Source organism: Rattus norvegicus, chromosome 7 (genome assembly GCF_036323735.1).
Source record: "Rattus norvegicus strain BN/NHsdMcwi chromosome 7, GRCr8, whole genome shotgun sequence".
NCBI lineage: Eukaryota > Metazoa > Chordata > Mammalia > Rodentia > Muridae > Rattus > Rattus norvegicus.
The window spans coordinates 81,021,182-81,046,386 of record NC_086025.1 but is presented as its reverse complement, the minus strand read 5'-3'; the positions used below and the strand labels follow the sequence as shown (position 1 = coordinate 81,046,386).

At 35.1% G+C, this 25,205-nt stretch overlaps 1 protein-coding gene across 7 annotated transcripts in view; it reads left to right on the top strand.

The window, feature by feature from the left end:
* Csmd3 (CUB and Sushi multiple domains 3) overlaps window positions 1-25,205 on the top strand; it is a 1,319,129-nt gene that overhangs the window by 910,083 nt on the left and 383,841 nt on the right. For all 7 annotated transcript variants that reach the window (XR_010053386.1, XM_063264433.1, XM_063264432.1 and 4 more), the window contains one exon: window positions 18,571-18,740. Coding sequence is in view for 6 of the 7 variants with exons in the window: in XM_063264433.1 (XP_063120503.1) it covers window positions 18,571-18,740 (170 nt within the window). In the remaining variant the exon portion in view is untranslated. The remainder of the gene's footprint in view (window positions 1-18,570; window positions 18,741-25,205) is intronic.

Here is a 25,205-nt window from a genome sequence, read left to right as displayed (position 1 = left end):
AATTCAAGGCAGAAGGCGTGTCTTAATCTGAATTCTAAGTTACATCTTTATAGACAAGTTCTTTAGTATAATGGCTCCAATAGCTTGTAATTGAAGCTGAAATAAAGCTATTGTGCAGAAAATATATGGGAAAAGATGTTGTAATATTTTAGGTATATTATGCTTTGTCTTTATTTTAAAATAATTTATCTCAAAACTCTTACTATAAATAGCATACTATCAAATTTGCAGCTTCCTTCAGGTTAAAAACAAATGCTTTTGGAAACAAAACAGCTAAATGGTGCTAGTATGCTAAACTGTGCCTTAAGAAGCAACATGTACTTACTAAGACTTGTTCAAAAGTACAATCAGGCTGAATCTCAATGATAAGACATCTCTGGTCTATATGTTATAAAAATACACTACACAAATATATACCCCTTCTTCTGCTACCAAATGACCATTTCCTTCTGCAATAGAGTCACTATCATTATCTTGTCTCTTTCCACTTTCTGGTATTCAGCCTGCCCTCCCTTAGTCCCAGCCTCATGTAGGACCACTCCAGCACATGAGGCAACCTCTATGGCAGAGTTATGATGATAGGTTGATAATCCCAGAATACTTTCACTCTCATGTCAATGCCTAGTTCAAAGAAAAAGAGATGCTGTTCTATATGACCCCACTGTCTGTCCAAAACCTGTATGTTTATAGAAAGGTGATAGTTTTCATTACAATGATGCTATCACAGGTTAAGACCTTGAAATGAGCTATTAAAGGCATATGAAAGTGTGTTGTTTTCGTTTAAGTATCTGTGTCTGTCTCAGTCAGCTGCTTGTTGAGCCTCTCAGAGGACAACCATGCTAGATTCCTGTCTGTGAGCATACCATAGCTTCAGTAATAGTGTCAACCTTAGAGCCTCCCCTTGAGATGGATCCCAAGTTGGGCCTCTCACTGGACCTCCTTTCCCTCCGTTTCTTCTCCATTTTTGTCCCTGCAGTTATTTTAGACAGGAACAATTCTGGGTGAGAGTTTTTGACTGTGGGAGGCAACCCCATCACTCCACTTGATGCCCTGTTATTCTACTAGAGTGGACTGTATGAGTGTTAGGCATTTTATATAAGGTCCCTTCCTTTGAGCCCTAAGTCTCTTACCTCCCATATGTCTGGAATTTTCTAGAGGGTACCCCCATACCCATTACCCACCCCCACCACTAAGGTTACATATTTCCATTCATTCTGCTGGCCCTCTCCTTGTCCTCTTCTCTACACCTGATCATGTTCCCTTTTTCCCCTTCTCCTCCCCTCTTTCATAGAAGTCTCTATCTCCTATGATTGGTTCTTTTCCCTGTCAAGTGTGATTGAAATATCTTTGCTTGGGCCTTTCTGCTTATTAAACTTCTTGAGTTCTGTAGATTGTATCTTAGATATTTTATGCTCTTTTGGCTACTCTCCACTTATCAGTGAACAGCGGGGAGAGGAATGGGATGAGGAATTGTGGGAGGGAAGACCAGGAAATGGGTGAGGGCATAAAAACTGGACTATAAAAAAATAAAACTAATAAAAAAGTGTGTTGTGGAAAATTCTTACATTGAGTATCATGCATTATTTTAAATGCTTTGAATAAAAAAGAATTCCTGATACTTACCTGGAAAGGTGATTAAAAAAATAATTATTGATGTTGACTGTGGCTGGTGAGTATCTTAGCTTTAGAATCATAAAAGACAGCAGGGCAGATGACATGGATGTCACTTTCTCCTGGAATTTACATGTAAGGCAACCTGAGTGTTTCAGTATTTCACAAATCAAGGATTATGATAGAATAGGTTATTGAGCAGCTGAGAACTCTTTATTTGGGGAGGTAATCTCAGATTTAAAACATTGCATTCATTACTCAAAAACCTGAATATGTTTAGCTACTGAACTTTGTTTTTCCCCCACAGACATGTTTCCAGGTAACTTACTAAAAATTTCAGAAATTCTACCCATACTTTAAAAATGTATCATAGTTTGTCCCCATTCTGCTTTAGTAGTGGTCTAGGCCAGGTATATGAATATTTTAAGAAGTATTAGTTGTATGTATAAACAAATAAAAGGACCTAACTTTCTATTATAACATAATTGGTAATGTTTTGCCTGAATAAATTTTTTTTAATGTAAGACAGTATCCTCTCTTTATATCCTGGAACATGGAAGCTAACATTTATATATAGTAAAATACAACCACCTACATCCTCCCAACTACATATCATCTATATGATTTTTGTGGTGAAGATTTTGCATATGCATTAGCTCTAGCTTTTCCAGAAGATAAATGTATAAAAAGAATTTTCTACTATTCTGTACGTGCCAAGGTAACATTGTACATTTCTTTACAGGTCATGTATGTAAGTCTGGTTTGCAAATCTTACCATTTGTTGACAGAATGCTGTGGAGAACTATCTAAAATAAGAATAGACAAACAGCCTAATGAACAATCTTTGTGTTTCGTTTTTGTTGTTATTATTATTTGCTATCCTGCTACAAATTTAGCACGGAACTTTCCAGCTTTCCCTTTATTTCTTTTATTTTTTATTTTATGTTTTTATTTTTATACTCCAGATCCCATTTCCCTCTTGGTCCCGCCCCCCAACAGTTCCACATTCCATACCTCCTCCCCACCTCCCGCATCTCCACATAGATGCCTCCACCCCATCCACCACACCAGACTTCCAAACTTCCTGGGGCCTCCAGTCTCCTGAGGTCTAGATGCATCCTCTCTGACTGAACCTAGACCTGGGAGTCCTCTGCTGTGTATGTGTTGGAGGCCTCATCTCAGCTGGTGCATGCTGCCTGATTGGTGATCCAGTGTCTGAGAGATCTCAGGGGTCCAGGCCAACTGAAACTGCTGGTCCTCCTACAGGGTTACCCTCCTCCTCTTCTTCCTCCAGCTTTTCCCTAATTCAACCAGAGGGGTCAGCAGCCTCTGCTCATTGGCTGAGTACACACATCTGCATCTGACACCCTCTGCTGGGTCTTTCGGAGGGCAGTCATGACAGATAACCTTCTTGTGAATGCCCCATAGCCTCAGTAATGGTGTCAGGTCCCAGGTCCTCCCATTGAGCTGGATCGCACTTTGGGTCTGTTGTTGGACCTTCTTTTCCTAAGGTTTTGTTCGATTTCTACCCCTGCATCTCTTTCAGACAGGAAGAACCATGGGTCAGAGCTTTGACTGTGGGATAACAACCTCATCCTTACTTGATACCCTGTCTTTCTGCTGGAGATGGGTTCAATAAGTTCCCTCTCTCGACTGTAGGGCATTTCATCTAGGGTACTCACTTTTGAGTCCTGAGAGTTTCTCACTTCCCAGGTCTGTGGTATATTCTAGAGGGTCCTACCAACCTCCTTCCTTCTGAGGTAGTCTGTTTCCATTCTTTCTGCTGACCTTCAGGACCTCAGGCCCTTTCTCCAACCTAATATCAGATCATGTTCACCTCTCCCCCAACCCCTTTCCCTTCGTTGCCCCTCCCTTCCTGCCCCCTCATGTTTGCTTTTTCCTACCTTCCAAGTGGGACTGGGGTATCCTCATTTGGGCCCTTCAGCTTATTAACCTTTTTGAGCTCTGTGGAGTGTATCTTGGGTATTCTGTACGTGTGTGTGTGTGTGTGTGTGTGTGTGTGTGTGTGTGTGTGTGTGTGTATGTATGTCTAATATCCACTTATTAGTGAGAACATAGTGTGCATATCCTTATATTACTTTTACTGTTTACAGTCCATTCACTACTACATGGCACTAAAACTCAACAATATTTCCTTTTCAATACATAACATTGCATCCATCCACAGGCTTGAGCAGACCATTTTATTTTTTTGTACCTTTTCATATGACAAAGACCTCTAGCCTCTTTATTAGTGTCCTGTAGTGCCAAGAGTGCTGAGATCTGATATTATGCCAATTGTGTTTCCTCTGTGTACAACTAATAAACTGGCTTAATGCACTTGTCATTGCTGTACCATAAAAATATCCTGAATGTATCATTGCTAAATTTTTCACCCTGGTAGATTTTTATTAATGGTTCCATTGCTTGTGAGGTACTACTTAAACACTTAAAAATGACAAAGCATTAATACAATTATATGAAGTTGAGCATTCATCAAATGTCCACAGCTTATGGAGATTGGCAGTTTTCTAAGAACACAGTACATGTAACAGTGTATGTTAATGTCATTAATGAGCATTTTGATCTTTCTAATAAAATTACTATTGAAATATCTATATCTATTTTAGATTCCAATGAACTAAAATCAAATTATATTTTGAGTGATCATCACTCACTTATTCTACTGTAAGCCAGTTATACATGATAATCATTTAATTTCACAAATTTTCTAAAATAATGTTTCCAATAAACTTGACCTATAACATTAAGAAATTTGAGCGAGTTTCCATAGTTAAAGCCCAAATGCAAAACCTGTTATTATGCCTTTAGCATCATCCTCCATTACTATATTGTATTATGTCTCCAGTTAGTAGACATGAAGCTCCCATCTATTACCATTTAAAGTCTACTACAAGCTGCATGGCCACAATCCATGGATTGTTGGTGAAACAAGACATAATTAACATGAAAGAATAATGCTATTTATTATTTCCCTTTTTTGTAATTTGCTCGTAACAACACAACTGTTCCCAAGGATTGTAGTTATATGCCTATAATACTGAGTCAGAATCCAGGAGACATTTCTGTATGATTTATAGTATACAGATCACAATTTCACTTTAACAGATCATGCTTAGTGATAACTTATTACAAATCTTTTCAGTTACTGCTTACATTCCTGAACATTATATTGATTATAGATATACGTACATGTCTATATTTTGCCAAAGGTAACTAAAAATTTTTTTGTTTAATCCTGTTTTGCTTTGAGTTAAGATAGCTTCCTGCATGCTTCTAAGCACTAATTACTGTTCTATCTTAACAATCTGGAAAGATCAACAACACTCAATTAAACTTTGCAGGTTCACCAGTTTCATGACTACAACTGCGGACATTTAAAATGGCATTTTGAAAAATGTGTTGAGGTTTTATCACCAGGCTAGCTCCTGGGAACAAAATCCCATATTTGTTCAAGTTTTGTCAAATACTATACTGTCATGGTTCAAAGCTCCTAAATTAATCGTATCCACTATGGGCTCTAACAGTTCAAGTTCATGTGTCTTATGATAGAATTTGATATGCTACATTTTGCATGATCTCAGAGCAATAAAATGGTAGTTTTATTACTTTCCAATTTTAGATCTCAGCTTCTTCAGCAACACAGCTTTTTCTGTTTAGCAGCTTAATTTGCTATAGGTCATAGTCAGTGAAAAACATACAGAATTAACTTTTATTAGTGAAAATATATAATTTATGATGCTAAAGTGATTTTTTTCAACTATGGCTATCTAAAACCTTAGTGAACTCTTCATTTTCATCTCTTTAATTAAAGAGCATGCTCTGAGGTTTGGTACACTTTAATACAATTAATGTATGAATTCTTACATTTCAATCCAAAATAGCATCATAAATGCCTCACAGAGAAAAATCATTTTAAATAGTAAATCAATTTAAGTTCAAGAATTAATAGTATGAGGTAATTTTCCATTAAATAGGAAAATCACTGAATAAAATTAAGTCTAAGCTTAGCTCATCAGCTCCATGGTTACCTTTTCAATTAAGGTTTTATATATCTGGAACAATTGACCATTGCCTTACTAACCCAATAGAACACGTACTGAAGAATAAGTGTAATTGCAAAAGACTAATGTCAAGAATAGTTATCCTTCACAGACATACACTTTTTTCTGTACCCATTCCTGGGTTCTTTCCAGCTTCTGGCTATGATAAATAGGACTGCTATTAACACAGAGAAGCATGTGTCTTTGTTATATGTTGGAGCATCTTTTGGATATATGCCAAAGAGTGGTGTAGCTGCATCCTCAGGTAGTACTATGTCCAATTTTCTGAGGAATTGCCAGACTGATTTCCAGAGTGGTTGTACCAGCTTGCAATCCCACCAGCAATGGAGGAGTGTTCCTCTTTCTCCACATCCTAGCCAGCAGCTGCTGCCACCTGAGTTTTTTGATCTTAGCCATTCTGACTGGTGTGAGGTAGAATCTCAGGGTTGTTTTGATTTGCATTTTCATGATGACTAAGGGTGTTGAACATTTCTTTAGGTGCTTCTCAGCCATTCAGTATTCCTCAGTTGACAATTTATTTAGCTCTATAACCCATTTTTAATAATATTATTGGATGCTTTGGAGTCTAACTTCTTGAGTTCTTTGTATATATTAGATATTATCCCTCTATTGGATATAGGATTGGTAAAGATCTTTACACAATTTGTTGATTGCCATTTTATACTATTGACAGTGTTTCTTGCCTTACAGAAGCTTTGCAGTTTTATGAGGTCTCACTTGTCAATTCTTGATCTTAATGTATAAGCCATTGGTGTTCTGTTCAGGAAATTTTCCCCTGTGTCTATATGCTCAAGGATATTCTTCACTTTCTCTTAGTTTCAGTGTATCTGTTTCACATGCACAGGGATCAAGGTTAATCAGGAAGAGAGTTGAAAGTACAATAATTTTCTTGTCTGGGGAATGTGAGTAGATTGTGGAGTGTACACATGTAAGGATAGCATATTAATTACTCACAAAGCAGTGCAAGCTCGCAGTTCCCAATCTTGTTAAGGTTATATTACAAATTTGTGGTGAGAGAAAAGTAAGGAAGTCCTTGTTAAAGTAAGATGTTCTAAGAGAAACCCAGAGATAAAAACTCATGGATTAAAGCTCTCATGGAAATCTTTTACCTTCTTTTCTCTCTGCGAGTCTCTATCTTTCTCTCCTTTCTTTCTTCTACTTTCTTTCATTCTCTTCTCCTTTCTATGAGAAAGAAAACTTAAACATATGTGATCACAGTTATAATTTTGTATGCATATGTGTTGCATATAGCAAAATACTCCACTATGATTAAAGACCTTGGTGAATATTAACATTACTGGTATATATTTGAAGGTTTTCACCTCAGTGAAGATTGCCCAATGGCTTTTCAGTAACCCTTCAACAACTCACTTGTCATTCATAAATGTTATAGAAACCTTGACAGGTTGAAGTACTCCCATATTAGGCAAGTGTTATGCTTCTAAAATGTTACAATTCAAATTGTCAAGAACTGTGTCTATAGATCCTAATCTGAACAAGGTGAAACATTGAAGAAACATTCTCAAAATTTATAAAATCAGAATTATTGGTTTAAAAAATTAGTGTGTGTGTGTGTGTGTGTGTGTGTGTGTGTGTGTGTGTGTATTTAAGAACAGGTTAGTGTGAACCATAGAGGATGGATGACAATTTTCTTCCATTGTGGGATACAGGATTTAAAGTCATTAGGCTACATATCAAATTATTTTACCAACTAACTCATTTGACCTAGATGACCCTCAGAGAATTTTTTTAAACTATTTGTAAATTTTTATTCATGTTTTATTAGTTATTTGCAAATGTCATTGACTTTTGTTGAATCCACAGATTAATGGGTTTCTCAACACTTAACGGAAATGATTCTGTTTGTAATACTTTGAAGTTCACATGCAGACACAACTCTGATCAAGGTACCATGAACAAGAGACTACAGAAAGCTCAGTCTTAAATAGTGCATCTCTGTCTTACAAGTTCCTTCCAAATATCCGAACTCATTGTGGAGGACATGGGTAGAAATTGACGAATGAATGAATGAATAAAGAACATTGTTTTTAATAGTGTCTTTGTAAACTACTGATTGTTATCTTTAATATATCCTGTATAAATACTGCCTTCTATCCTGAATTAACAGTAATGATTGTCATAGAGTTTAGCCATTCTAGCTATATTCATTCATCATACACAATTTATATTCTGATAGTTTCCTTTTGTGAATTCACAACATTATTGTTATTAATTATATTATGAGTACTGAAAGCTCAGAAGACAATTTACAACAAATGTAAACGGCAATGATCCTGTTCTAGTTTAAGTTTTGATACTGTAGTAAAATATTCTGATGAAAGGCAACTAAAAACAGGAAAATGTATATTCCAACTGATAAGATCTTCAATCTGTGATCATTATTTTTAACTTGTCGATTTTCATAAACTTAAAAGCCTCTTTAATAAACTGAGATATTACTGATACTTATAGCACTGCTTCTTCAAATTTAAAATATTAAAATTTTATAAAATTATGAACTTTATATATGTGGTATGTGACAAAAAGAATTTTGTGTATCCAATATTGATTTGCAGAGTACTTTTTCAATTAAAAATATTTATACACAGAAAGAATTCAATAAAATAAAACCTAAGCTCCTCTTATACCAATAAGGATGGGTAAATAAGAACAAGAAAGACAGAGTATGGCAAACGTTTTTGAAGAAAAGTACTATAGATAATTTGTGATTGATATTTAACAAATAAACCAATAGAGGGGGTATTCTTTAATTTTTAGTTATTTTGTAGAACATTAATTGCCCTTTAAAATGGACTTATAATTATTTGTAATTGAGATAATCTAAAAATATACAGACATATTTATTTTCAAATGAACGTAGCTTCCTAGGTCTAATCATAATTCACTTACTTTGGAACCATGGCTGTTTACATGGAGAAATCAAAAGAGAATAGTTGCTATTTTTTAGCTGCTTCTGTTTCTTATGATCTCCTGACATGCTGCCCTATACTATAATCTCTTTCCTCAGTGCTATTGACATCTTAGTCAAACCTCATTAGGATACAAAGGGAGACTGCACACACACCATGGGATACTCAAAGAACAAGTTCAGGCATTGGACCTTGCTCTCCACCTTATTTCAGACAGAGTATGTTCGCCCTTTTACATCCTGAGCTAGACGGTGATAAGCTTCCTGTGATTTCTTTTTCCACTCCCATCTCACTTCAGGAGCACTACAATCACTAGCAAGGGCCAATACATCCAGCTTTTCATATATGTTCTGTGGATTTGAACATAAGATGTCACATTTCCTGAGAATCACCTAAAACTGAACCATTCCCCAGCCAAAGAAGGGATTTATTATTCACATTCATGCCGGCTGTTGTGAGCGATTGTCCTCTAAGGCAAGCATCATCATATTGGGGGCTTCTGCTATGCCTATTTGGAAAGGATCATCGAAATTAGTTTTGATGATTGTTTAAACCCATCAAGAGATTAGGAGGGGTCATTAGAAGATTAGCCACTTACCCTCTACCACCTATTAAATTCTGCTCTTCCAAAGAGTGACTACAATATTTAGGCCAGGGAGACTGGAGGAAGTGGAATTCAACCATGTCTTTGGGAAACCATTTGTGCCTCCTGGGTAAAGGATTTTGAGGTACAGCTTAAGGAGAAGGAACAGGCATAATTCTATGCATAACCATCAACAGTGCATGCATACCTATGCACTATAAGTACCTTTGGAAGAATTGTGCCTTGATTTGTCAATTAAGACCTTAGGAACTCAGGTCTCCTAAGATAAAATAATGTAAAAATTAATACAGCAGATTATTGATTCAAGATCAGCCTGTAACTTATCCTCTGTGGTTGCTGATAAACATCCCTAGATAAAATTGGTTTTTCTACTAACAGTATCCCTCTACCTTGCTCATAAGGTTTTTGGCATTTAGTGCATAACATAATAAGTTACCATGGGACCTACCTGCATATTTCTATCTACTCCCCACAACATAAAGGTCCCTGTTGTATAGAAGAATATCTCTTATTGTAGCATAACTACAACATTTTTATGCAAGTTGCTATGTTTTAAGTGATTATATTTCTGCTGCTTAAGTAAAAATTTATTTTTTATCTTGATAAATGGTCCATTTTTAATGCAGTCTCATCTAAGACACTTTTCTGAATTTAATTTCATTAACTAGCATCTGCAGTGAAGACACTAATCATTACATATGTACCCCTGCCAACAAATGATGCTAGATTAGTAGGAAAGGGACATGTGGAGGTTGAATTGAACCAAAATACTAAAATCTATAAGTCTGACGAAGATTGTGTCTTGAAATGAATTCTGCAGATTGTGTTAATGTCAGTCTGACACAGCCTACAATAACCTAGGAAGAGTGTGGAATGTAGACCAATTTGGCTTCAAACTAGGGATCCATCTCTTCAGCCTCTCAAGTGCTGGGATCAAAAGTGTGCATCACCAGCGTGGCTTAGATTTTCACTTCTTTACAGCTAGGCTTTAACAATATTTATATAATTAATTTATACAATTTTCCATCCTTGTTGTCTTCAAATATATTTATTATACGAATCTCATGAGTCCTCATGTTCCTATGCTAACGACTGTAATGCAGATCCTAGTGTTTTAAAAAATATTTGAGGTGTTTCTCCATTACTTCAGTTTAACTGAATTTCTATCAAAGTTGTATATTTCAAAAATCAACCCTCAGCATTTTTTATTCATTTTTATTTCTCCATTGCCCATTTAATTTAGCTTATTATTTATTCATTGTGCTACATATTTAATTCTGTTAACACTAGACCTACTTCTAAATATTGTTTCGTTTGTGCATATCCCTGATGGGTAAAGGAATGTTGCTCATTTGAGATGTTTTTCTCCTATTCTTGGGTGAAGTTTTCCTTCAGAACTTCATTTGTTCTTTTGCATTCCCTATGCTATGGGCATCTTCATATCCCTCAACAGATACTTTTAATTATTTTAAATTCAAATATAATTTTGCACACATATAGGATAGTATATCATATTCAAACACATGTGCTTCAGATATTTGTTTTCCATTTGTGGTTAACCTGGTAAATTTTAGATATACATGTTAATACAATATGTCCAGGCATTCACTGATTCTGGGACTTTTAACTTACTGATACATATGACACATAGATCCCTTTATCTAGATGAAGAGAGTGTGTGTGTGTGTGTGTGTGTGTGTGTGTGTCCTTTTACTTAATGAATGTTTACAGATTTTGCTTCAATAAGTTATTTTAAAGCAAAATATTGAACATAATTTAAATATAGCAACACTCATTCATAGTGTGTGTTCCAAAAGTATGATGACAGAATTTTGCAGCTGTCATCAAAATCAAGGATCATAAAATGATAAAAGAAAACCCAAGTGTCTGTGAGAATGTAGAAACATCTACACACTGCTGGGTGGGAACACAATTTAGTATAGCCTTCCTAGAAAACAGTATTGATGTTCCAAAAAATCTGAACCATCATATGACCCAGCAAGCCTTCTCCTTTGTGTATACATGACAGTCAAATCAGTGAACGGAATATACAACTTGAATTGTTGCTCCTGCATCAATATTGACCATACCCTAGTCTTTGGAATCAGTCTTTTACTCACTATTACAACCATGTTTAATTTTCAAGTGTTAGTAAATGTTCCAGTTTTCATCCTATTATTTCAGGATCCTGTTGGTCAATCAGTCATTGACCTTAATTTTGTTTGATTGTGATACTTCTATGCATAAGGGATGAAGATTGTGTCTTTTGCTATTTTCATTTACATCAAAAAGATGTTAAATTTTACTGAATATTTTCCCCAGAAAATAACATGATTATTGATTATAAACATTCAGTGTTTGCTAAGACATTCTTTGAGCCTAATATGTCATTTATCCCATAGAATTCTCAATGTGCCCTAAAGAGCGATATCCTTGACCTGTCACGTGGAACATTATTTATATGGCTGCTATGTCTAATTGGCCTATAGAAGAGTGAAAGTATATTATCTAACTGGTTTTGATTAGGTTTTTTAGGTGTTGGAGGTAATCAGTAGCTCCATCAAAACCGTGCAGCCTATGGGCTATATCCTTGGAATGGTTAGTCCAGAAACTACTATTAATAAATTCCACAGGCTCTCATTTGTTTTGTTTTGGTTGTGTAGCTTCAGCCTATCTCTACCACCCAATGAAATCAGCTACAGTAGTAGAAATAGGAAAAGATGTCAGTTATTCCAGCAGAGTCTCCCATGCTTGCTAAGGAAACCAGGCACTTAGAGAGGCACTTAATACTTTCCACATAAAATCAATTATGAGCTGAGAGGTGCTCTTTTTTTTTCTTTAAAGGGTCATTCAGTTAAAATATATTTAAATAAAACAGAGAGAGGAACCTCAGAATGGCTTAGGCTCTTGAAATTCCAAAGTCTGTCTCGAGTGACACATCTCCTCGCCCAACAAGATAATGCCTTCAAATCCTTCCAAAATAATTTGCCAACTGTGACTACTCATTCAAATATATGAGCCTATAGTGTTCATCCTCATTCAAACCATGGTACACTGCTTGTCTGACAGCGAAACCCTGCATTCCTTTTCCAACAGTAACAGACAACAACCAACAACACAGAACAACACAAAACAAGCAAACACAAAAAAACCCTACCTACATGCACATACACAAGTTCACACATAAACATACATAGTAGTGTTTGCATATGACACCAGTTATATTAATACAGAAGAGAGAAAATACACATATATGAAACAAGATAGCTTAGCAGGTAAAGACTCTTGCACCCAGTCAGAAGACTTATGACCTAGATTCATACTCTGCAGGTCTCATGGTGGAAATGGGGATGCAATTCTGTCGTGTATGTTTCCCTCTTAACTCCCACATGCATATAATATGGCATGTGCCTACCCACAAGCACAAATGCAAACCACAAAACAAATACATGTAAAACAATTTCTGCTTGCTTCTCTGTTCTTTATTTATATGACTCATTAGTAAAGTTGATTAAACATGCTTAATATGAGAGGTGCATTTTAATCTATAAAGAAAGAAACATGTTTTGACCATCTCATCTATGAACTAAGATTGCAATTCGTTGTAAGTATATAATCAACTCACTGCAGAGGAGAAAGGTTTCCATGGAGCTGAAGCTGTTACAAGTCGTAGTGTATAAAATATACTCTAGACCAAAAAAAACCCCTAAAATTACATTTCCCTCAACGCAATGAAAATTAATGTCCTCAAATGGAATTTTCTTCTTACCAAACAACTATCCCCTTGTCCTCAGTCCACCATAATTCTTCACTCTCTTCAAAGTACCACCAACCTCTTGCCCTGTCAGTGCAATGCTCTCTAACCATGAGAAATAATTGCTCCCTGAAGCTTTCCTCTCTGTTCTCTTCCACTGACTGATTTTACCAGAATGATCTAACTCAGCTGCTAGCTTACTGTGGAAAGTGGAGTCTTCGCACTGGAAGACTATATACTCTGTCCATTTCTGAGTAGAAGTACATAATGGTTAAGTGTCTGGGGTCAGGATAATATCCTGTTCATATTCTTCGGTGGCTCATGTAGCCATGTCTACCATCAAATTTTCTTTAGAAAATATAAATTTGCTTCAATGAGAAACTCATAGAAAGCTCATGTAATATATATATACATATATATATAGTGAACACTTTAAATACTATCAGCTGTTGAAATATTTTAACCAATTTAAATGTGGGGGTATATAATATTTAAAGCAATCATGTTTATAGATAAGGTGATACATGTTCTTTTTGCCTTTGACCAGTGTTACTTATTATATTTTATTTCAAGTATACCTGATCTCTGTTGTTTTTGTTTATGCCTTCTTATAAGCTTAGTATTTACTGGTCTTTCCCAATATCAAGAAAAATATTTTTACAATTCTAAGATATGAAATATATTTAGATATTGCTTTACATTGAAGAATTTTGTTTTTTATTTCCTTTTCTTAATCAGTTTCCATGTCTATGACCAGAAATATCAACTTCATATGTATAAGTATATCCATAGCTTTTTGACAAACTTCTCCACCTCACATATAGTACTTAAAGTTTTATTTTCAATAGCTTCAAAGCCACTCCTCCTCAGCCATCCTCTCTGTCTTTCTTTCTCCCATTCACATCAACTATTTTTCAAATTCTGAAACTTTTATTTCCTCATGTTCTCCTGAGCTGTAATTCATGCTCTCACCATCCTTTACCTGATTCAATCCAAAAATCTTCTCTAGGATTTTCTACCCATGGGAAATCTAAGACCTCAATCCATTCCCACACAGAGCTGCTAAATGGATTTCTCAAACTGATACCTGTTTTTATTTTTTGATTTTTTTCTGTTTTAGTACTCTACAATTAAGGATCTACCCTTAAGTGCCTGATATATAACATTCATGTGCTTTAAGATAGTATGACAGCTGCCAGCTCTCTAGTCATCCTTTCCAGATTCACTATTTTACATCTTATTTCCCATAATAATTCTTTCTTTATGCATGAATTTTGATGGTCTTTGAAACCATTTCTTAGATTCACATAAAAAACAGTGCAATCATAATAACTTCCCTGTTTTTACTATGCCTACAAAATATACCCGTTCTCTAAGAAGTCATCACATTTATTTATTATGCATATATGTACAAGCATGTGCTATGGCATGTAAAGAACAAAGGACAATTTGCAGGAGTCAGTGCTCTTCTTGCACTGGGTGTCTGAGGGACTGAACTCATGTGGTCAGACTTGGCTATGTTTGTGGCCCTAAAATATGCACTCTCCCCATTTCTGCCAGCCCAGATCACTACAGAAATGTGTCACACTTCAAACAACATATTACTACACATACCAGGACATGTGTGGATCTTTTGGTCTAGAGTTCCTAACAAACAACGATAATAAAAACCTAATCCCAAGACTTAATATGCCTAGTCATGCATATATAGATATTTATAAATACTTTATCTTTTCTTGGCTTTTTAGACAGGATCTCATACTAAGCCTCATTTTTGCTATAGTCATAGGTACTGCTGTTAGAAATATTTCATGATGAGGCCACAAAGACAGTTCTAAGTTCTTATGGAAGGAAGGGTGTGGTTTTGAATGAATGGTCTTCAAATACGTATGTAATTCACACAAAGTACATGATACACTGCTTATTATTATTGATGAATTGGATTTTTAAGGAGAATTTTTTTAAAAATCTCAAAGTAATTTATGTAAGTTATTTTTAAATCCTTTTTCCATGAATACACAAGCACCATAATTTGGAGTAGGTGGTTAAAATGAAAAAGACTGTAAATAGGGATGAGCAAAGGAGGTAGAACTTGAATTTTGAAGAGTAAGGAGGAGATTAGGAGCAAATATAATCAAAATGTATTATAAGAAAGTCTCATAATAATAAAAATATATTTAAAGACTTGGTTTACTGTTAAAAGAAGATACACATGCACACACACATACAAAACAGTTTCATACATGACCATTTGCAGTCGTTTAGACTGGCACATTAGTGCCTCTAAACCAAGAGGAGACTAAAGAGTCTAAAAGAAAAAATAAGATTCCCACATTATCTTTAGAGACATAAAGAATTAATATGCCTCTCTGCATTCTAAATTTATTAAGAATCTAAGAAGTAAAACATTTATTAGAAAATTTTGTGATTGACTAAAGATTTCAGATGAACAAATGCAATATTGACACAGCTGTAGGTAAAAAGCATATTAAAAAGGTTCCTTATGAATGATTAATTATATTAATATACTTTTTCAATTCATTAGGTATCTCACTAAAAAATTAATATCTGAAAAATTGTTATTTATCTTGCCCTGATTGGCTATCATATACAATAAGATTTCCTGAAAATAACTTTTATGATCACAGACTTTTCTTTTCAAAATTTTTTTGCTAATTCACCTGAAAATATGGGACTGTGTATAGCAAATAGGTCACACCCAGATTTTCCAACCATGGTAATGGAGATTAATGATGCAAGTGTTTGCCTGCATTTCTATAAGCAAGAAAAATCGAAGTTCTATGGGATTCACTGCTTAGTGAGCTTATCACTCCAGCAGCCACTCTTATCACCAGATGTCAGCACATATATCTTTTCTACACCAGTTCAGCCTGAACTATATTTATCACCATGCTACGTCGTTGTTTAGCAAGTCGACTGTATTTCTAAGTCTGTATGCTGAAGTAAAATGTGCCATATTAACAGAGAAGTTTTTCCTAAATAAATCAACAGATATAATGTTTAGAATAAAACATATTTTATGAAATTCCAATGATGATGTGATGATGATGATGATCTTTCCTTAATGGCCATTCTCTATTATAATTTTTGTAATTTATAGTGTCAAGAGGTTTTCTTGCATTTTTTCTTTTATTGGATGTTTTATTTACATTTTAAATGTTATCCCCTTTCCCAATTTCCCCTCTAGAAACCAGCTATCTCATCCCTTCTCCTGCTTCTATGAGGGTCTTTCCCACCCACACTCCCTCCTACCCCTTCCTGCCTTGCCAGCCTGACATTTTCCTATACTGGGGCATCGAGCCTTGGCAGGACCAAGGGCCTCTACTTCCACTGAAGCCTGACAAGGCCTCTGCTACAAATGCAGCTGGAGCCATAGCTTCATTGCTATGTACTCTTGCCATGGTGATTTAGTCCATGGGCACTCTGGGGGTTATAGTGTCAAAAGTGCTCATTAGAGAAAGGAAACTTTATAATTCATCCCTTATTTAACTGTAAGAAAAATGATTTGACTTTTAGAAACAAATATGCTTCTATATATTAACATAGTTCTTCAATTCTGGGTGAGAAAAAATAGCAAACTCCATTATTTTATTTTTCTAATGTTGGTGTTGTGAAGCCAAATATAATTTTGTACTTAAAGGTTCATAATGGTTAGCTTATTAAATTTTTGTTTTCCATAAAAGCACTAATTTTTAATGTAATGTATGTCATGATATATAGGTTTATATTTATATATAATATAACTTGTACATTGACACAAATACAAAGTATCCCTACAAAAAGATATTATTAATTATTATTACTATAAGAATAAAATTATAATGGCATTAATTAATTACTTATCTAAGTATTATAACCATGAAAAATGGGACTGATTTTGAATCCAAGTCATTAGAGTCTAGAACATAGGTACTAAATAAAAGTATTATTAGCATTTGAAATATCTTCAAATTTGTACTCCTAGAGAATATATGTGCTATAGATCATCTAGCACACACACATACACACACACACACACACACACACACACACACACACACACACACACACACTCATTAATAGTCACACCTAAACATTAGGTCTCATATGCACCCAAAAGTTCTCAACGTTAGATCAAAAGATGAAGTAGTTTAAATGGCCAATGATTCTTCTCTGAGAGAAGGATATATGACTTTAGGTGGTGCTCTACGGATTCATGTTCTCCATAGTTCAGAGTGGTCTGGATGATGGAGAACAGATTTCTACTTGAGACACTAGAGTTGTAAAGGAGGTCTTTACTGAAATGCACTGCCAAAGATGATCTTTTTCAGGAAAGCAAAAGACCTAACCACTTTGGACCCATGATGTCATAAAGGTTGGATTTGTCACCCTATCATCTGTAAACTAATTGGGTTACTATGGATTTATAGAACTGAAATCGCACAAAGAGGTATTATCCTTCGAATACATTCAGACATCATTACAATAAAAAATCACTACAAATGGTATGGGGAGACGTTTTCTCACTAGCTTTGAGCACCTTGCAAAAACGCTACGATACAGCCTCTCTTCTCAGCTGGTTCATTGTAAGCACTCAACATTCATTTTTATTATTTCATACATTATTAGTTTTACCCTTTTTCACATGTTTCTTGTTGACGGATAAAGTTCTTCATCAGTGTGGGTTTTTTTAATTTATTTTTAATGTGAAAACATTTAATTTTGAAGCAATTCATTATCTTTCATCTTGTCTTCATCTTATACCAATTACAGAAAACGTTATTTAATAACTTATTTCTAGAAAATAATGGCTTGCTGGTTTGTTTTTGCCTCTTTAGTTAAAACCTTTGAACATTCAAATCCACCCTAAGGTATGGTAATGAAGTCAATAATTAGATAATGTAGAAAACCCAAAGGCAAAGATTTCTAAAGTTTACTTTTGAAATATAGACTTATTTGATCCTGCAATATTACTGCAAGTTCTAGTTTAATATACTGAGGATCTTAGCTCCATACTTCCTGGAATTGAGCACCCAGGGCATGCACCAGATAGCCCACAGGATTGAGAATTCTGCATACTTTTATGAAATGCCTTAAGTTGAGAAAAGTTGTGTGACTCAAACATACTAAATGTCTTATATTATGAGTTTGTAGATTTTAACTATGTGTCATTTTTTTTAAAATACTGAATTTCTTGAAAGAGAGGATGTAAGTTATTGAGAGAATAGAATCTTTGAAAAACTTTAAAAGCAAAACTAAAGAAGATAACATTAATAGTTAAATCTACATAAGGATATCATTTTTAGCGTGTTTATCAGAAGCCCAACTATTTGCGTGATCTCTTTGAGATATGTTGCATTTCACACTCTCACATGCAATAATTTTGTAAAATCTACCATAAATTCCCACAGGTAGGTGTGTCCTCTCCAGAGCAATAGTTCTGCCTTCCCCTAAGTCATTTGAGAAACAAGAAAAATAGGATCTGTGTAAAATACAAAGCATTTATACACCATAAACAATATTATATATCTGGCAAAGGCAATGCTTTCTGTTAAACTGTGCTTCAATATTCTGTTTTACCTACAGCTGAATGTGGTGCATCTGCAACAAATAACGAGGGAATTCTCCTCTCTCCAAATTACCCACTGAACTATGAAAACAACCACGAATGCATTTACAGTCTTCAGGTCCAAGCAGGAAAGGGCATCAATATTTCAGCCAGAACATTTCATTTAGCCCAAGGGGATGTTCTGAAGGTAAGTGGACCACTGTGATGTATTTTGATCCAGTAAGTACTCTTTCCTGAATAGGTTTTCAATAAATTGTACATGTAACAAAATGTAAGTTCATTTACCCTTTCATAAATAACATTATCAGTGTCATTTTACTTGAAATAATATTTTACTTCTGGTGCATTTTATGATAAAAAAATCATAAATTTTATGATGTTTCAGTATTTCTTTTATAATAACCAAAATAATGAAACATTTATGCAAAGTATCTCACTCAATAAAAATTCGATATTTTAAAACTAATATATGAATGACCATTTTATTCAGACAAATAAATTATGATAATTTGTCTTATGTCACAAGTTTAGGTATTGTTAATAAATGATGGCTTGTGTTTTAACTTTACCAAATAAAATTATTTTTATTACTATATAACAACTTCTAAAATTATGATACAAGTCACTGTTGTGTATATTTAAACCTAGCAAATCAATGTGTATGGATTTGGAAAACACTTTTTATAATATTTAGTGATATATTGTCTATGTTGCTACAATGAGGTGTCCTTTTAAAGGATATAGCTAACAAATTTCTTTCAAGTAAATGCTGGAACAGTTACTGATTTGTTTCTACAGTAGAAAAGTTTTGATAAATACAGTTTATAAAAAATAAATTATCAGATGAAAAATAATTACTTCTATCAAATTATTTTGAAATGTTTTAAAGAATGGTTCCTATTTTTCAGTCCTCAACATTTTCTGAAGACAAATAACAATTTTTCCACTTTTACAAATTTTGAACTAAAGTTTCATATTCCATGCTGATAGCAGTGGAAGGTTTCTGTTAAGGCTGTGACTATTAAGTGAATGCCTTTACATACAGTTGAGGCAGTGATTCATTTTAGGCCAGTGGAAAAATACATTAAAACATACAAGCATAAACCTAGCCACTAAGCTACATCACACACAAATATTACCATTATTATGTTTATGAGATAAACATCAGGAAATCCTTCCTGGCACTTACCAGTCTTGTTTACCTGCTTCAAATATATCCACTGTTTCTGCACACAAGATGAAGCTAGTAATTTGAACCAAGTGTATTTTATGTAATAGATGGTACCTTTGAAAAGCAGAATATTTTATTGATGGCTTCTGGTGGGGATGCCGGTGCCAAATGACTCAGTTTTCAATACATGGGACTGGCAACCAGGAGTTTGACCATTCCAGTGAGTTTATGGGCAATGCAAATTGTACTTATTTTCTTTCCTCTATCTTGGGGTTTGGGGGAGGATAGTTGAGGGCAAGGAGGTCACAAGAGTCAAGGACTAGACCTATGAGGACTGAGGAATAAATGTGTTCAGGGTTCATGATGCAAAATTTCAAAATAATGAATAATATGAAAAAAGGAAAAATGTTCTAATCTGTTTCTGAAAGTGCTTTTATTACTGTATGTATGTATGTATGTATGTATGTATGTATGTATGTATGTATGACATACAAGAGGGCAGTATTGTATTGAGTGACTACATGAGAGGATGGGGTGAAGAAAGATGGAGGATAAAGAAAGGTACAGGCTCCATGGTGACCAGCTACTAAGCCCTTATTATTTAACACTGAGGTCCAGGCACCAGTGTAGCTGGGCATCACTAATATCCCTATTTTCCCAATTACAAATTAATTTTTATCTACCAGTTCTTGGCACTATATTATTTTCTAGTATCAACCTAATAATTATTTCATGTCTGTTCAGTATCTGACACTGAGTTATACCAGATGCCATGTGAATGACTCATAACCACTTGCTTCATTAGTCATTTATAAATGTTTCTTTCCTACCTGTATTATGGAGCATGTCAATGCCTTAAGCTGCCTTCCTAGAAAATCCAGAAAAATATCTTGTCTCTTTTCTAATTATTACAGTGCCGTACACCTCAGTTGGTATAAAAGGCAGGTTCTGTCTTAGAAACCTAAATGAAAAACTAACTTCTTTGTTCTCCCCTACATTAATTGCTTTGGATCTGTCTGGAATACTCTGCCATTTGTTTTTCTCAGTAGTCATAGGCTATGGCAGGACTGCTGATAGCTTCTTCCCTTGCCCTGACTTGTAAAATGTACTAACAGATAATGAATCCATTCCTATTAACGTTCATAGGAAGTTTTTAGTATACTAAGAGTTAATCAAGCAACAATGAATATGCACTATCTGAGGGCAGACTAACAGAAATACTATTTCTCTTTTTATGTTTGTTTCTATTTTTACAGGATCTTTATAATGTTTGTTTAAAGTGTCTAGCAGAGATTGTGAGGCAATCTTTTATTCCATTTTATTTTCATTTATCGCAGCATAAATGTTAGTGAAACTCTCATTTCTTACACAAAATGCAAACAAAGCAAATGGTTATGACTTTGTGAAAAAACAAAGTAAAAAAAGTTAGCAGAAATGATTCCATGCTTGCCAATCACAAACAGCTGAAAAACCTGATAAATTTCTTTCTTTTATTTTATTTCTTTTAAACAGGGCCTCTCTGTATCTGTGACTGCCCTGGAAATTACAATGTAGACTTGGTTTGCCTCAAAGTCACAAAAATCTACCTGTCTTTGTGCTAGTATTAAGGGACTGTGCCACTATGCACAGCTGTCTTTTACTATGTTAGTGTTCATTGCCTGCATGTGTGTGTATAGACCCACAAAGTTGCATATATGTGTAGATGACAAAGACAATGCCTATGTCTTCATCAATCACTTAGAAATCCTTTACTTTTACAAATATAGAATTTTTATTATTTTTTGAGAATTTCACACAAAGTATTTTAATCACATTTACTTCCTCTTTCTATTTTGAACCCATTCTGTTTCTCCCATATCCTGCAAAATTGGTTTTCTCTTCTTTTTCAATTCACTGATTTTCATTTGTGCAGACTATATTTTCATCGGTTTGGAACATATTTAACCTACCTACAAGCACACCCTTAAATAAAAGTGAATCCTTCTAGCCCAGGCACCATCGAATGCCAATGCTTCCTATGCTACGGCCCAAGGCTTGTAAACCATTCTAATCTTCATTTCTGAATGTTAGGTCTTGTACAGATCTCCTTCAGGCTACCACGGCTGCTGGGGTTTCACAAATGCAGTAGTTGTGTCATGTCCTGAAGCCATTGTTTCAGTCTGGTGCTCTGTGACCTCTGGGTCCTATCATCGTACTGCTCACTATATCACTATCACTCCTGAATCTTAGGAAGGGGGTGCAAGACAAGTGACACACTTGTATCCGAATGCTACACACACACACTTGCTTTGTGTAACCACAGTATCTACTTAAAGAACAGTTTGATTCTATGTCAATCTAATAAAATGATAGTACTTTCACCCATAAATCCAGTGAAATTCCAAATGTAGGTTCAAAGGCATATTTGCAGTACCACCATTCATTTGTTCCTGTAGAGAAGGTCTTAAATCCAATATGAAAGCAGATGACTGCTCCCAAGATAGCCTTATGATTGAAACTATGAACTATCTTGCAACACCATCTATTTCTCAGAGTTCACAAGTGTATAAGACTGTCGATGACATGTTTTCCCTAGCATTCTACAGAGAATCCTTTTAGTAGTGTGACAACTAACTAATTAGTAGGGAGAAAACATCCCAGTGAGTACCAGATTTACTAACGTCTTACAGATAATGTATAAGACATCGTCAGCAACATGATCTTTTTTTTTTTTTTTTATTAACGTGAGTGTTTCTTATTTACATTTCGAGTGTTATTCCCTTTCCAGGTTTCCGGGCAAACATCCCCCTAATCCCTCCCCCTCCCCTTCTTTATAGGTGTTCCCCTCCCCATCCTCCCCCCATTGCCGCCCTCCCCTCAACAATCACGTTCACTGGGGGTTCAGTCTTAGCAGGACCAAGGGCTTCCCCTTCCACTGATCTTATCACCAAGCTTGGAAGGTGAGCAAAAGCAATGACAATAGCCTTTATCATTTCGGGAGCTCTCTGCAAGAGCTTTGGCCAAACTCCAAGGGAGTTCCTTCATTCTTTCCAAAGTACAACCTTCTTTTCAAAGACACTGTAGTTTATGCAAAGCATCACTTCCTGAGACTAAGATAAAAATTGAACACCATTATAATTACTAAAATAAAACCTTAAGCTTTACAAAGGTTTTTGTGTTTAGAATCTCTTAGCAAAAACTCTGTCATGGTATGTGACCTGGTTCTGCCAGAAAGGAAGAAAGGGTGTACAGACAGATGAGTTCGCAGGAACTCTGGTACAGCTTTTTTGAGGGATAAAAAGGGATATATATAGACCCATGGGGGGTGGGTAGGAGTTTTCAGGGTAATTGTACATTATTGGCTGGGACTGAAGTGCTGGGAATTCTTCATTTGCATGAAGAGGAATTCCAGGTACCTACTGGACATGCCCTTATAGTGAGCGGGGAAGTTTAACCTGTTATTTGGCCACCAGGCTACATGACTACCTCAGTGGTATTGGGGATTGGGAGGTCTTAGGGCTATGTGCCCTGGGGCGGGCAAACCCAAAGCAGGGAGAAAGAGGTTCCTACTCCTGCTGGTCTCAAGATAAAATTTTCAGTATTTGTGCATGTCTTCTCTCTTGTTGCAGCCCCATTCCTCTGCAGCTGTACTTGCCCCACAGTGGTGTCTTTTCCAAGATACACGTGCTATAATATTGCTTTGACATTGGCTACAGATCATGTGAAAAATAAACACTGCACACAAAGTCTAGCCTCACTTGCTGTTTCATTCATTAAGTTGCTCTAACTGGAAACAGGCTTTATCTTAGATATGATACTGCAATAGTACCAAATGTCTTGAAATGTTTTTATTTCTTATTAAATATGACACTAAGCTTTATAAACTCATTGCTCATTACCTTACTAAATAATAAAGTTGCAATCAAACCATGTTCTCATATAATATTTCCACTTATTTACAATTTTTTTCTTAACTCTAACTTTCAGTTGTAATCAAAACTTACATGTATAAACATTTGTCAAAAACAATGAAATGTTCTATAAGAATTAACATTACATGGAATTTGTACTAATGAATACTGCATATTTTATAGTAGGTGTTTATACTTCTCTGAAATCAGGTATAAGGAAGGAGAACCTAGTGGCAATTTGGACTTGACACCTTTTGTTTTTATTGGTTGTTGGTTTGTTTGTTTTTTTAAACATGAGGGGTCTGGAGTCTCCTTATGCTTGCCTAAAATGGCCTTGAATTCTTGAGCTCAAGTGATCTATTTGCCTCAGACCCCTGAATAGCTGGGATTACAAGAATGTCTCATAACTGTAGCTGGCATCTGGTTTTGTAAATAAAACATTGTTGGAAGAAAGCCATATTCACTCATTTACATATTATCTTCTTTTTTGCTGCAAGAACAAGACTGGGCAAGAGGTACTAAGGACACTAGGGGCTCAAAAGGCCTTAAATATTTATCTAACCCTTTCCAGGAAAGTTTGTCAAACTTTTTAAAAACAACAAGAACTACTTTTAAAAACTTATAATTGGGTGTACTTGGACACAATCCCCAAATTTGAAAGCTGGTTGTATAACATTTTGTTGGCCATAAGTGACCTCTTTGGTTCATCACACATAATTGCCAATTTTGCAAGCTATTCACTGATAATCTTTTCTATCTGTTCATTCAGAAGCACTCCAAATGCCATGGTAATGCCACCACACTAGACCTCATGAATGTCACTCTCATTCTGTGTTGGTTGGAAGATTAAGTAACCTGTAACTAGTTAGAGAACATTAAGGATCCATTGAAACTTTAACCCATTTTATCATCAGAACTGTTCCACAATAAATCCTTCATTGTGCCCCAGTTTTCTTATTGAAGCATAATACTTCATAGCATTGAATTAAATAACTGAATTTAAACAAAATTGAATCCCTATTCAATTTTATAGTATCCTTGAAAAAACATTAGACTAAAGTTAGATAATTTTTATCATAAGCATTGGAAAATTGATCTTCCTTTTACATTTAAACATTGACAATTAATTCACCATATTTGAAGAACATGCTTATGTTTTCAAATTACTCAGAAAGAAAATGACCATAGTTTCAACAAAAGAAAACATTTGGAGGTTCCAAAGGTGTTTCATGGGTACACGTCTGACCTTCTTCTGTCTTTTACTCATTTACATTTCTTTGATTCACATGAAACCTAATTTCCTATATCCTTAAAAATAGGGGGCCGAAGAGATCATGATGTGGTTAAATGCATTTGCTTTTTTTTTCAAACGAGGCAAAATTCACATTTTTGCTCACAACAACCTTTGATTCCAGTTTGAGAGTTACAGACACCCTCATCTGACCTCTATGGACACCAGGCTTACAATGGTACACATGAAAGCATATAAAATTTAAAAAAAATACCTTTATAATTCTTAAAAATGAAAGCAGAGGTCTTCAAATACTAAAGGCATCTGGTGACTCACAGAGAGAGCTGTGAGGGATATTGA